This window comes from Gymnogyps californianus, chromosome 4, assembly GCF_018139145.2.
Source record: "Gymnogyps californianus isolate 813 chromosome 4, ASM1813914v2, whole genome shotgun sequence".
Lineage (NCBI taxonomy): Eukaryota > Metazoa > Chordata > Aves > Accipitriformes > Cathartidae > Gymnogyps > Gymnogyps californianus.
Window position 1 is genome coordinate 17,178,276 of NC_059474.1, and position 15,905 is coordinate 17,194,180.

At 39.2% G+C, this 15,905-nt stretch overlaps 1 protein-coding gene across 1 annotated transcript in view; it reads right to left on the bottom strand.

The window, feature by feature from the left end:
- PROM1 (prominin 1) overlaps window positions 1–15,905 on the bottom strand; it is a 65,688-nt gene that overhangs the window by 44,802 nt on the left and 4,981 nt on the right. The window contains exon 2 of the mRNA XM_050895540.1: window positions 14,001–14,414. Within this exon, the coding sequence (XP_050751497.1) occupies window positions 14,001–14,220 (220 nt within the window). The 5' untranslated portion in view covers window positions 14,221–14,414. The remainder of the gene's footprint in view (window positions 1–14,000; window positions 14,415–15,905) is intronic.

Consider the following 15,905-nt stretch of genomic DNA (forward strand, 5'->3'; position numbering starts at 1 on the left):
AACAGCGTTTTCAATGTGTTTTTGAAATTTAGAGGCTCTAAAGCCTGTTCATCAGAAATTAAAACACCTTTAGGTTTATAATAAACAAGACAGCCTGAAAATAGGCACAAAAAGTTCCCACATGGACTGAATAAGTTAGTGAGAACAATACAAGTTTCATACATAGCACAATGGCCACTATTACACAGCCCACTTTTCCCCTTAATTTTTCAGAATGTGAGATTTCCCTGCTGAATAAAGATTTACTACTTATATTACTTTGCAATGATTTTTCAGAAGTAACATGATGCTTCAGGGTGTTCTCACCAGGCAGCACACAGTGATTAACCAGTCTTTGCCATGAATTTACTATTTCAATAGCCTTCAGTATCAACTGGATTAGACATATTCCCAGTTAATTCATTTCAAATGAAATGTGGAAGTCATATATATTCCCATAAAAAAAATAATTTTGGCTATAACTGAATGTGAGATTACCTGCAGTTAGTCATCCACAAATCTGTAAGCACAAACACGCCTTAGTGGTTTTGCAGCATCAAGAATCTCCCTGCTCATTGCAGGGGGGGTTAGACTAGATGATCTTTAAAGGTCCCTTCCAACCCAAACTATTCTATGATTTTATTAGGTTTTACGCACATTGACAGTGATCACAGTTACTACTGCAGCGCTTAAGGGTTAAGCGGGGAAACGTCCTGTGCCAGGTACTGTGCAAACACAAGCATCATGTTTTCACGTATGGCTACACTGCTCACTGTAGCACAGTGAAGAGACACCTCAACTCATTTAATTCAGCCTGTGATTTTGGTTTGCTTTTATGAAGCATCTTTCTTCCCTAGCTAGAACATCTCATCTCTATCATTCAAATAAGTTTTTATTTAAAATTGAACTAAGGTAACTCCACACAACCCTCTTCTGCATTATTGGTGGAGTACCACCTTGAGGCTGATTTCTGTTTCAAATATAAAAGTGCTAGGAAGGTGTGATAAAAAGCTGTGTCCTCTATTTTCAAATTAACAGGATTACTTCTGAAATCTTGGCTTGACCAGCTGCACACATTGTTTCACAGGACCAGTAATCCAGGCTTTAGCACAGAACACATTTTATCACTGGGGTTAAAGAGATTTACCTTGTGAGGCTCATTTACACGGCTAATTACATTACTGCTTTGCTCTGTCTCCTTCCTGCTCTCATCACACATGCGAAATGCCATCTGCCCTAGTAAATCTAACTAGCCAGATGAACTGTTAATTTACCAATGCAATTTGTGATGAAATATTAAGCACCTCTGAGGAGCTCCAGTTAAGAAAACATTATCACCAACTCCTGCATTGCATGAGTATTTTGTACATACACTCAGTATCTCATTACCCAGGCAAGAAAATGAGGTTATCACTAGGCTTGCTTCTTAGAACTGCTCTACAGAAAGGGATAGCAAAAATAATAGAGATTTAAAAATAAGCTGTCTGGCTATTAAGTACCAACATAAATTAGTTACAAATTCTTCTGCCAAGAAAGCTCTTCAAATCTAGGTGACAGGAAAACAGTTGGAGCAAAACCTTTGGGAATGCTATGCTTCCTCTTCACTCAAACAATTCCACTGAGCCAGTTCAGTTATAGTGCAACTTTGGCATTAATCAAATTATGCCAGAAATTAATTTATCTTTTTGTGCATAATATAACATATTAGGCTTCTATTCTGAAAAGCACTTCAAGCAAACCAGTAAGAACCATGACTGAAGCACTCACGTCACACTGAATGGAGATTTTTCAGAACAACAGGGGAGAATTACATAGATAGTATACAAGATAAATTAATAACTGCTTTAATGCGATCTCATTCTAATGCATAAAACAGTACTTCATGCCATTCCCCTTCATCTATAATAGTCAATGGACTACACACACACTTAACAGTTCAGCATCTCTCTGAATATGGGTCAGTTTGACCACATTTAGTGTCATAAATAAGTAGCAATAATTAGCCTGAAATTAATGAATTAAAATGACTTCAAGCTTGTTTTTTTCCCTAATTACGACTCAGACTAATGAATAACTCTTGCAAGTTCAAGAAAACCAGGTGTCCTGGTTTCGGCTGGGATAGAGTTAACTTTCTTTTTAGTAGCTGGTACAGTGCTGGGTTTTGGATTTAGTGTGAGAATGATGTTGATAACACTGATGTTTTAGTTGTTGCTAAGTAGCGCTTATCTTAAGCCAAGGACTTTTCAGTTTCCCATGCTCTGCAGCAAGCAGGTGTGCAAGAAGCTGGGAGGGAGCAGAGCCGGGGCAGCTGACCCGAACTAGCCAAAGGGGTATTCCATACCATGGAATGTCATGCCCAGTATATAAACAGGGGGGAGCTGGCCGGGAGGCGCGGATCGCGGTTTGGGAATTAACTGAGCATCGGTCAGCGGGTGGTGAGCAATTGCATTGTGCATCACTGGTTTCCCCCCCCCGCCTTCTTTTTGTTGCATTCCTTTTCATTACTATTATTATTATATTTCATTATTACTATTGTTAGTATTATATTTTACTTTAGTTATTAAACTGTTCTTATCTCAACCCACGAGTTTTACTTTTTTTTCCTTTGCTTTCCTCCTCCTTACCCCACTGGGAGGGGGAGGGGGAAACGGCTGTGTGGTGCTGAGTTGCTGACTGGGGTTAAACCACAACACCAGGGAAACTATATTAGCCTTTCAGACTTATCAGAGATAAAAATCTTTCAGGTATCTTAAAGCAAGTTTTACTGCAAGTTCAGTTTATTGACATTTTAAAATACTTGCTTTGACTTGAGTGGAGCTTTGGTTGCTTCCTCAAAGTTAGAAAGCCTCTAGCCATTAGCCTTTACTATGGTCAGATTCAGCTTCCATTGAAGAGGTCTCCGTCAGCAGGTAACCCCAGGCTACCTTTCACCCCCTTTACTGCCACTAACTACCCAACGGCTCTGCTCGCTTTTACTGTCCCTAATGCCGCAGCGATCACTTGGCTCTGGTTCCACTGCAGAGTGAGGTTAGAGTTCAGTAATGTTGATGGCCAAAGAATCCACCATGCACATTGGTGCAGAGACTGCAGAGAGGGTCCTGCTGCATTGCTCACCCCGTGCAGCCTGTCATCTTTCCATAGAACAAGAAGAAAACTGACTCTGTAGGCCAAGTGGGAAGTCTCGGAGGTGAAGAGATCTTCGCACTTCCCACAAAATAAGAGACCTCTTTAGTCTACAGAGGAGGAGTCTAATCCATGCACTCACTCATATAGTCTAGACCGTTCCTTTCCAACTCCACATTCAAAAGGTTCACTCTCCTCTTCACAATGTCTCCCTCAGACAGACCTGGGCCAAAACCCTTGTCCCCAAACTAAGAAAAAACCCAGCCTTCTCAGATAAATTCTCCCCACAACTTTTAGGCAAGCTCTCTATACAATTCCCAGGTTTTTTCCTTGAGTTACTGGGAACATCAGGCTCGTTTGTCTTCCACCCTCCTGCTCCTGGCAAGAGGCCATTTCTGGCCCTCTTTCCTTCGAGCACAACTCCTGAGGGACACCTACCTTCCCTTGCTTCTGAAGTCCACACACAAGACCACCTACTCACACTACAGGATGGTGAAAGGAAATTCTCTGTTCAATCACCTTTTATTCACCTTCATTAAAGAAATAATGTGCAAAAACTATAATCTTAAACCATCAGCCATGCCTTTGGACAAGAAAAAAAGGGCAAGTAAGAAAGAAACCTTGCTGCTTGTTGTACCTCACCGACATGCAAAATGAAGCCCTAGAGCCTGTTATTCTACAATGGCTGGAAGAACTTGTTTGACTGGAGGTAAAAAATGACAAATACATACTAAATTGCTTAAGTATTTTAACTTCTCATCTGCTATGGCAATCTGTCTTTTCACCCTCTTCTGCCTTCAGTATGCTGTTTCCTCTCATCAACATGATCATCGTCCATTCCCATTCTCTGACTCCGTATTCTTTAATTACATGCTGATCAAAAGCAAGAGAAATACACTTATCCTGCAGTACTCTGGCTCAGTCTCAAGATCCAGCAACACACAATATGACACAAGCAAAAACATAGTAAATGCATTTTTAAGGTCTCGGCAGACTTGTAAAGCACATACTGCTTTATTCATAGTTGAAAGGACAATCTACTAGACACCTAGAAATGAGTCTTAGCTTATACTGGTTGCAGTGAGGCGCAATGTGAGAGGGGGTAGAGCTACAATATGAAGTAGGTAATGAAGAGATGGACAGCTATGAGCAGGATTGAAACTGCAGGAGTGGTCTAAACAGAGTGAGCTTTAACCAGAGCGCAGGTAGGACTACGCATGGTGCAATTGCTGAAGATGAGGAATTGCAGGGCAGCAAAAGCTGCTGAAGGAACCAGGACACAAAATCAAGGAGTCGCCCTTTGCAGCATTCCTAACAGAAAATACCATTGATCCACTGAAGAAATTATACAGCAGTGGATCAGATAATAGTAACAGTCAATGAACTTCATTCGTGCACATACAAAGTTCCCCAATTTCCCAAAAATATGGATGAAACAATGGAAGTTTTATAAATTTAGCTTCCTCAAGGTTGTTATTAGTCAGGAAGACCAAATGGGTAATTTAAGTCTTCCACAGAAAATCCTCACGCCTTATAGCTACCTCAATTTTGAGTTTATTCCTTTAGTGCAGTCACATTTTCTGTTTAGAAACATTCTGCTTTCCATCAACGTGCACAGACAACGTTAAAGACCCTGGTCAGGAAAAGGTCTGAAGAAAAAAAAAAAAATAGCCACAACATTGACCGTTACAAGACACCTAGAATGAAAGATTTCTCCTTTGAAAATAACCTTTGCAGGGACTTTCTAGTTGTTCTTTGCTATAAAGAAAGTTCTGTTCTTGCTGAAGTTTTGGAAAAAGAACAAAAAGAAGCCTTCAGAAAAATCTTTGCTTAGGAGGCTGTAATAAATTTCCATGTATCACAGACACAAAGTCAAGTAGAAAGCTTTGAAGAAGTACTCCACACAGAAACTGCATTCTCTCATTTTCTGAAGGCAACAAAACTTCTGTAGCACATTGTTTGTGCCACAGCAGCTATTTTTTGCCACTGACTTTGTTTGCAGTAGCTACCTAAAGTTCTCCCTAGGCCACCATCTGGTAAGGATTTACAACAGATTACGGGCAAAGATTTAACTTGGTGCACTGTATATGCTCATCTGTTTTAGCACACTGCAGAGACTGAGCAACTTCTTGATAGTGTGGGTTGTGTAGACATATTGGACTTGTAACTTTTATCAAAGTAGTAAATATTTAGACTGTATGAACAGCAGCATTTTTCCTACTCCTTTCTCTCCTCAGAAGTTGCTGTAAACTGAGGAAAGCACAGAAAATCCTCTCTTATATTGCATAACTGGAATTATTGGGAATATGAACACAGGTAATTGGGAATGACACGCTGGAGCCCTGCTGGTACCAGCTTTTAATTACCTCAGTGACTGGTGTTCTGCAGCTTCACCGAGATTCCTCAGAATTCCCTCTCTCTGTTTTCCCATTTCTGCAAGGGCCACAATTTTCCACATACATTCAATAACTCTGGCACACATATTGTTCAAAGTACTACAGAGATCACTACTTCACTCAAAAATCAAAGCAAAAGTAAAGGTTGCTATGCTGAAGAAAGTTAATTAGGCCTCAAGTTTGTATTTGTTCTGTACAGGTACACCCAGGAATGTTTCAGCTGAGTTAAACAGCCAAAGCAATACTTCGTAGTAGCAAGAATATTCACATTCACAACTGTAATCACTGTTTAAAGTTTACAAAAATAAAACAATTTGGTATATTTTCAGAGAAAAGAAAACTTGACTATGTTATGATGCAATAGGTCATAATTTAATCACAGAACTGGGTTTAGATGAGAAGAAATGTATCTGCATATTGCAAAAAAGTGTCAAAGCAGGTTTGTGGGGTTTTTTTGTAACTGGTAAGCTTACACTAAGATGTATATACTGATGGATTAGTCAGCTGAAACTACAATAGCTGACACTCCTGGCAGCTGGTTTCCCTTCTAACAAGATAACTCGCTTGTGGAAAAGGAAGAAGTATACTCAAAAGCTTTAATACCAATATGGAAAGATTTAATACTGTTAAAAGGATGACAAAACCCACTAAAATTAATACGTATACATTTATTTTGCTCCAGTAACTTTTGAATAGTGCATATTCACTTAGAAGAAAGCATCACTTTTGTTATGATCTAAAAGTTACATAAAGCATCTCGAGAAGCAAAAAAAGATAGTGAGAAAAAGGGAGAGGAAAAAATTCTAATTCTGACAATTTTCAATGTAGTTAAACATTGAATATAAGGACTGTGGAAAGAAGATTTGTTGCAAAGAGCTATCAAATTCTTATTACTTTGGCTGACATCATTCAAGAAAAAGCCATCATTGAACAAGACCTAGGAGTTTGTTGCTCTGTAAACAACAACCTAAGCAAATTGTCAGACAAAAAATGAGAGGGCTAGGCTAATGTTATTTAATTATGATGGTCTATAACAAAGAAAAGAGAAAGTCAAATGACTGCTTTTCCAATAACAGGCAGTATCCGTACAGTATCTCACATGATTAACTCAAAATGCTTCATAACAGCCAAGATGATGAAGGAATTGAGAGGTCCCTTACAGGCTTGTGAAAACATTATTCCAGTAAGTTCAGTGACATCCCTGCTCTCTCTCCCCGTCAGTTCCATAAACTCCAAATTCGAAAAGAGAATGAGGTTCAACACTACATGGATACATAAGCTTGTAAAAATTAAATGGAGGGGGAGGATGGACAGCAGAGCAGTTGCCATTGTTAAGCTAGGAAAATCATGGAGCCTCAGCAGAGTGGCCTGAAAACCCGTAAGATGTCTACAGTCACAGATAATTTTCAAAGAGGTTCACACACGATACATGTTACCAGAGAATGTGGCTGACCCAAAACCTATTCCATCCCACTTCTCACCATACAAGATGCTGCAGGTATGCTCTGGAAGTCTCAAATAAGCTTTCATGCTCTTAGTTGTTTAGATTTCCTGTTAACAGAGGGAGGGACATAAAGAACTGCCTTCTTGACATGGTGTACTCTGACAGTGATTGTGCACTGGCATCTGAAAGGCAAAACTTAGGCTTTGACCAAGCTGATGCCCAAAGTGCTTATCTCTTTGCCATGAGATACTAAATGGGATGTGCAATCTTTTAGAGAAGAACAATGAATTCACACAGAGCTTAATTCAGTGTTTTACTGTAATTGCTAGTACACAGCCACCATGCTGCATTCAACATATCTAACATTACCACCTCCACCCCCAATACGCACACCACACAGTAGTACTAATTATCTAGATACATGCATTTTTAGGACATGGTACCTTTGCTTTTTTCTTTAAAAATACACAAACCCTATCAATGAAGCTTCTTTATCTAGAATGATAAACAAACAACAAGGCCACCTTCTGTCACAATACCATCCTGTACCTCCCACCCTTCCCTTCCTTGTAGTCGGCACCCCTGGATTTAGCTGCGCCCAGAACTCATCCCCTGCGCACCAAGGCATGGAACCCTGCTGATCAGCTCTTTCGTTATACCTTGTGTCTGCCATTAATGTCCTTAGACAAACAGAACAGGGTCGGGACAGTTTCAAGCACTGGCCTGGCACTGCCCATGCTGTAACTGTTAGCACGTTTCCTGAGCCAACTCAGTACCTCACCCAGAAAAACGCCAGGAAACATTCCCAACAGACAGAAAGGTCATAGCTTTCTAATTTGGAAGGGGTGGAAGGCAGTTTAGGTTTAGGAAATACGAGCTGAGTCTCAATACCACATAACTGTAGGCCCATTTTATTTATTATTATAATCTAGCCTCCAAGAGGCACTACTGCTTGAGATGCCCTCCAGCCTATTACCACAGCCATCTGTGGTAATGCCACTTCTGAACACCCTGCCCACAGAAAGTAACCCAACTCCCTCAAACTGCGCTTGAGATTCATTTTCATGAGTTTTTCCCTTCTGTCCTAATAATGTTGAAATTGTGAAGCTGGATTGTCATCTTCCATTTGCTGTCAAGGCATGTTTTTTCTCCTAGGCACAGCTGGCAGGCAGTATTAAACCAGATCAGGGCAAGCACTGAGGATACTGTAGAGAAAGGATTCCAGATGTGTGTATAGTGCAAGATTTTCAGATGATCAGCTATGCTACACTGATTAAAAAATTACTTGCATATTTTCCACATAATACCTGCCTGCAAAAGAGATTCCTTGTTTACATAATCCAAAAGAAGTGGGCAGGAAGACATCAGAGAAGTGTTAATGTCTGCAATTGTAGTTTCCTGCAGTAGCCTCTAGTAGATAATCGGTATAAGCCTCCCCTCCCTAAAACCTCTGTCTCCTCCCTGTCCACAAAAAATCCTTTTGACAAGCAATCTGTTAGATAGTCTGCACTTTGGAATAGTTCAGGGAAAAAGGAATTACTCTTCTGAGGCCTAAGAAAATAAAAAAGCAGGCCTTAAATCTGCTTCAGAAATGTTCTCAGAGTGTTCCTTGTTTACATGTGTATGTTATCAAGTAGAGCATCTCTTAACTTCCCAGCATGAAATGAGCAATGATTTTTTTAAACACTATTTCCTTAAATGTATACGAGTGGGCAGAGAAAAAGAGGCTAATTTATCTTGTATCTTTCTGCTGCTCCATCTTCCCCAGTATTTCCAACATTAGACACAAGAAATTTCTTCCAATGTATACATCATATTACCAAATAAAGGAGCACTATAAGTCCCCCTTCTTATCCCAGTTCTACCCAAATGAGACCACCACTACTTGCTGTATACAACCTCTGTCACTGAAACCTGCATTTTGATATAGACACTTCAGCTACTACTCTAAATTCACATCACAGCTCTAGCCACAGTGCTGGAAAAAAAAAAAAACAGTTACAGGGATGTGGTGATGGCACTGACTCTACAGCTTACTGAAACTGTCATTTCACAATACAGCGTAGCCAATCTAACAGCTAACTTCCTAAAGGGCAGCTCTTGCTCTTCTTCCCAGCTCCTGCACCAGCAATCGCATCTGTGCTCCCAACCCAGTTCCAGGATGTAAGCTTTAAGAAAACCAGCTCACATGCACAGGGGGTAGCTGTCAAACACCAGCTCAAAAAAGCAATCTATCACATCAGTGCAGTTTCACACCTGAACTAAAACTGAGACTTCACACAATTGGAAAAAGGATATTGTAATTTAAGTTTTTATAAAAGGTCATAATTGCTTTGGGTACCTGAGCAGTATCTTATGTTGCTGGACTGCAGCATCTGCACGTAAGTCAGAGCCAGAGCACAGTCCTTTCACCGTATGCTGGTGCGGACATGCCCAGCGTTCCTGGGGAAGTCTCAAGTTTAAAAACAAAAGCTACGCGTAGCTGAGTTTAGCTCCAACGCTGCAACATCCAGACGTGCATTTTTTTTGTGGGGGAGCTGTGGACGATTTATTACCAACAGGAAGCAAAACTAAAGCAGAAATGGGCAACCAAGAACTAAATAGTTACAAAAGGCAAAGAAGTTAGTTTTACACACAAAAAAAATAATTCTGACTTCCTGAGGTTTTAACTGAGGGGGTGATAAAGCGTTTTGATTATTTGCTTCAGAACCTCATGCCCAACACAGCTAACATATTAAAAAAATCAATATCCTAGGAGCTCATCAAACCTACCTAAAACAACAGGGTTTTGGATATGCATATTTCTATTCTACTAGCTACAGATACACTGTTTATTTTCACACTGGTTTTTTTTTAAATGTTAAAATGTTTTAATTGCTGAACACACTCATGTGAGATATTAATTGCAGAGATAGGGAACGCAAGACTAACTTGCTCAACTCCACAATTTGCAGCTGCTTTAAAGGCTGACCAGGTGAGGAGAAAGGAAGACCAAAAGGAGTCAGAGACAGGGCTTTGCATTAAAATAGTCAAGTTCTGATCCTCAGTCTTATGCTCAAACTGTTCAACAAGTGAGACGCCACAAACAGAAAAAATTGAGAGGTGTAGTCTGGGTCTAAAAAACAGCTTGTTCTTGTTCCCCACAGGCAAATAGTACATCTACCTCTTCACACTATGTTTTGCCCAGGAAGTACCTGCATTCAACTGTTGATTTTCACGTTAAAGTTTTATTCCCGCTTCAGCGGAAACAGGGTTATCCAGAATAAGAAGCAGAAGCTGGAAGAAAGCAGTTGTAACTTAACATAAGTGGCACAGTTGTTCTGCAATATATTCAGGTACAGTAGAGTAAGGTAAACAGACCTGTAAGTTTTTGTCTTATTTCACCTAAAAATTAGGAGCAGGAGCTTTATTTCCAGCTTGTTTCCTTTGTGAACTCTTCACATTTTCATTACAAGACACAAGCTGTGAAGCCAAAGATTTGTTGTGCACATCCTGCTGGCAAGTGGAATCTCAGATTAACATCGTCTTACTGCAACTAACAACTGGTTTCCATGGGAACAAAGACAAAACCATGATAAGATATTCATAGCAGCCACAGGATCATACTGACCATGCCCTGTCTACACCAAGTTCACATCTGAAGGTCTCCAACACAACAGATGACATGCACCATGTCACAACCATGAACTGACTTTATTAATAAATTAATGCTTCGGTTTATGACAAATTCCAAGTAAAAGAAAAACTAACAATTCGTTTTGTTAGATGTCCTCTTAGCTGAGTGATAGAAGCAACTTGTAATTTTCCTATTATCATCTATTTATTGTAAGTGGTGCTATTAACAGGAAAGAATAACGATGCTCTATCCTACAGAGTCCTCAACAAAAGGAGTAGTAGCACCATCATCTCCATTTTGCAAATGGAGAAACCAAGGCACAGCAAGATTAAAGTGACCTACTCAGCCTCAAGTAGCAAACCAGTGACCAAACACAGTGTTTTACACTCCAGTGTATCATTAACTCAAAGTGGAGGCTGCTTCCTGCATAACAGTTTATGCTTGGGAGTAAATTCACTCCCATTTACACCAGTACCTCATCTAGTGAGGACAAAAGTATTTGACTGGTGGAGTTGAAAGCAGAATCTATTTACACTCACTGAAGCATTGCAATCAGATATCCTAGTTCACTTATTTAAACTAGTTTCTTGCCATATCCAAAGAACACAGTGCTGGTCTTAAAGATTCAGCAATTTAAAAAAACTTAAGGCGTTACAGTTCCTTGCCCTGGTTCTGTTACTATGCTTTACGCGAGCACTTTTTTTAATCTCATTAATAACTTATCTATTAAATCTAAACTCAGATTAAGTTGTATGTCCACAAACCGGACGGCATGAACAAGTTTAGAAGTAAATAATTACTCACTTAGATTTAACTCAAAACCCCCCCACCCTTACAAAATATTTCTTGACTGATTTTTTTTCTTTAAATGAAGTGATCCCTTTCAACTTTTAAGCAACATATAAGAACATTTAAATAAATGTTAAGGCTTAGCAGCATGCAAATACTTTAAGAACAACGTTTCCCAAAGACTCTGATCGACTTCATATTTTGCTTTATCACAACAGTATAAAGCTCATACTAGCTTTCTTCTTAAAAGGCATATTTGGGACTGGAGGAGTATGAATGTTATACTGTAACATAATCAGCTCCATCAGAGCAGTACTGCAAGCACAAAGATGACTTGCAAAGGCAGGAATATCTACGTGCGATTAGACAATCCTGTCACTTTTTTTCCTCCCAGCTAAGAGTACTAACAGTAGATTGGAAAACCAAACATCAAATACTACCAAGTATTAGGAAAAAAATATAAGACTACTAAGATCAAAGGTCTAAGTGATTGATGCCAAGTCCTGCACACGAATCACACTTCTCTATGTTATGGTTATATGCAATATACTGGGGCATCAACCTGGAGCTAATTCTTCTGAAGCACCAGCCCAATTGGAATGATGAAGTTTTGTGTTAGAAACATCAAATGGCTTGCTTTCTGTGCCCATTTGTGATTATGTTTACTTTCATCTCTGAATCAGAATTAACTCTATTTCAAGTTGGCAGTTCAAAAAAAAAAAAAAGGCATTTCAAATATGTAACTACACCATTAATACACTGAATGTGAAAATAGAACAGCATATGGCAAAAGAGATTATGGGGATTAACCAATTAAATGGTATGACTCAAACCGACATGATCCGTCAAATCTGTATTTTGCAGTGAGGTATGTGGGGGCATGGGAAAAGGACTTCACCTAATGCAAATAATGAAAGCCAAACTTCTAAAAATAACTGATTTGGCAAAAAGTATCTGCAAGGAAGGAAGGAGAGGTATGAGATGTTCAAAGCTTACAAGCTAAGAACAAGTGATTTACTTCTGGATGTCTCCTTTCTCTTTAATGTTGGATTTCACAATGCCTATTTGATGCGAAACTCACTAACAAGCAGTCCCACAGGACTATAATCTTGACCATAAATCCTATACTCAATTATTTACATGTTTAGGACACATAATATTAAATTTGACATACAAGGTTACAGACCAAATTGCTTCTAATATAAAGACACAGTAAACATCTCAACAAAATCAAGTTTCCACAATCGTAAGAGAATAAAATATTGAAGCAGGGCTTTAGGCAGAATGAAGGCCTGTTTTTAAGAGTGGAATGCAGATGACAATCCTAACATATCAGGTCTCACAGAGAGGCAAATAGTTCATCTGCATATTTAATGGAAGGAAAGAGGCCACAAAAGCAGAGGTATCTGGAAACGGTTCCTCCAAAAGGTGACATTACTGTCAGCTTCATGCAAATGCCCTCATTACATCTTGTGTAAGACCTGCTCAGAAGACAGAACCTGGATTTTGCTCTCCTGCTTAACACCTGGGACTCCAGGCACTTGTCTCAATAGAATTCATTCATTCAAGTTCATTTGAGCTTTCTTCTACAGCTATTGAAGAAATGTCAAAAATACAAGCAAATAATAGTTCACAGGTATCATACAGGTACGTGACCGAAGAATTTAAGACTTTAAATTACTAAAGGTTTTAATATATAAATTGAAAGATGTACTACTAAATAATATAAACCCCTTTTATACAGTTACAGCTAAACCACCAAAAGGAATCAATAACAAACCAAATCCATTCTTAGATTTTATTAAAGCTTCACCTCAATATAATTTTAAATGCCAACATTATACAAACACATTAGCATTTTCTTTTAAGAGCTAAATGAAACAAAAAGCATGTTGGAAAGTTAAGTTGATACAACTACCACATCCACACACAGAGTTCCCAAAAGCACCTTTTAATCAACGCAACCTCAATAAACACACACTTCTCTGGTATCTTAACTTTTCCTTTAGAAGAAGCAACAACTTAGTAGGAAAGGAATGGGAAAAAAAGTATCTCAATAAACAAATGCAGTTTCTTAACTTGACAGCTTACAAAGGAACAAGAAATTGCACGTGGCTGTGTAATGGAACTGCCCTTATATAAAACTTGACTGTGGATGCACAGATATGGAAACAAATGAGATTTATTTCAAGTTGCTAAGTTTCCATTTCCTAGGCTAAATCTCATAATATTATAACCACCTGACTGTTTATCATAATAGGCAAATCTCAGAGAGCTGTCTCCTATGAATTTAATATTAAATACAAAGCAGTTTATGCTTTACTCCTATCTCATGCTTCTGAGCATACATAAGAAAAAGTTTCTGTTAAGGGAAAAAAAAAAGCTTCAAATGCATCAGTGACAGCTTTGAGATACGTAAGCAAAGTTCTGTGAAATTTCATCAACATCTCATTTTCATTAACAACCTCCCCCCCACTACGCTTAGCAGAAAAATGTTATTTTGTATGGAACTGTACACATTTCCAGGCCATAACACATGCTACTAACAAAGTCCTTCATATCATTTACTTCCAGATTATGGTCTTGCTATCTACAAGAGGATGAATGCATCAATAACAAACCTTTATTAAAAAAAAGTAGTTTATCTCCTTACCTTGAGGAAAAGAATTTGGCTGCACTAAGTACAGGAATGCATGTACTATTTTAAACAAAATTCCTATTGGCCCAGGTTCATGGTATGCACCTGTATCATACATCTTGGCTGGTACAAATCCAAAATCCAAAGTCCCAGGAGGCGGTTTGTATATAGGCTGTACCTCTGAAATAGTACATCCACAAAACAGCAGCAGCAGCAAACAGAGTTCCACAGGCATAGCTAGCAGTATTCATAAAATTGGAGGTAGAGATATTTGTCCCACCAAGTCTAGAAATCTTCAATACGTTCACTTGGGGGTTAGCTTTCTAGCCACGAAAACGCTGGTGCGCCCTCACACCTTTTATTCTTTCATGTATTCTTGCTTCGGAGTGGTACAGAAGCCTCTCGTGGCAATGACTCAGCGCACCATCTCTGGCAAAAACAAGAAAGAGCTCGTTAAGGTGCGTGCAAGCAAATAGGAAAGTGCAAAATAACCTGCAACCTTCTCTGGAAATTGAACACATCAATAGTTGTAAAAGCAAGCCAGAGGATAGAAAAGAAAAAAAAAAGATTGAGGTTTGTGAATAATATGGTCTACTACATACAGTGTACTTGAAAGAGGGGGAAAAAACAATTATGCATAGTTCCAGGTCAGTGAGTTTTCAAACACAAACAAAGCAGAGCATTGGGACAGCTCCAAGGGAAACAAAACTAAAGGAACAATGTATGAATTGCACTTCTAAGTACAATATGTCACGTCACAACAGTTACACAATGCATTTAATCAGCCACCTGATGTTACCGTAGTTGATGGCAATTATTACAAGTCATATCCTGTAGCTTCTTTAATCTCAACCTTTCACTAAAACCTTCCAGATGCCAGCTACTCCTAATCGTCCTCCAAGACTGAGGAAAGAAATTATTCACACTGAAAAGTTAACAAAAACAAAAAACCAACAAAACTTCACTCTCCTGACAGGTGACAATGGGCGTCAGTAATTACTTTCTATTAACTCAAACTATCTCAAGGCTCTTCTTAGGAACTGGAGAAGTCAACTCAACAATTTTTATTCATAGCTTGCTAAAGCTGAGTGTCATTAAGAGGACTTTGGATGCTTATACATGTTTAAGAACGTTCTGAATCTACAAAATCCCAGCAGTTTAATCAACCACCACTTAAGAAATGTAAACAGAACCCCCCCACCCCAGGTATCCAACAAAACAACTGACCACACCTTCATCTACCTCGGGCTGGGTAGGACTCCTTCACTTCAGCGTGGGCCATGGTGGCCTCCAAGGAAACAGACTGAAAAAAAAAACCAAACAAAAGGCAACAGAAAAACTTCTGCTCCTTTCTGACATCGGAAGTCATACTTGACGAGTGTGCCAGCAAGCACTGCACTGACCTTCCACCCATCAGACTGGCTTATCTTTGAAACGTCTTTGGTGATCTACCAGAGTGCCACTGCTGGGGACGCCTGGGAAGACACTGTTCATGACAAGCTGCCTACTTCAAACTGGGGAGCACCCAGCACAAACTGCCTTTGCTTAGCATAGTTGTGCATCTGTTGCCTTTTTCAGCAGCACTACCCAATAGAAGTATTTTTAATCTCCACCTTGGTGTTCAGACCATTCACTTGCAAGAATGACAGCAAAATAACACAAACACCTCGTGGCCTCAGTCAGCCCAATCCTACACCCATACCTTGACTTCCAAGGTGCTTCGAGGTCAAAGAGATGCTGAAGACAAAAGACTTAAAAAATCGGTAGTAAGGTGAGACTTAAGTCTCTCCCATGCTTTACGGTCTCTGGTAAAACACAGGCTACCTTTCTGAAAATCAATACTGACTTGCAAAAAACCATGTTGCAAGCTTATGTAGTAGTCCATGCTGCAAAGGATAGATCAAGAAAAACATGGAACAA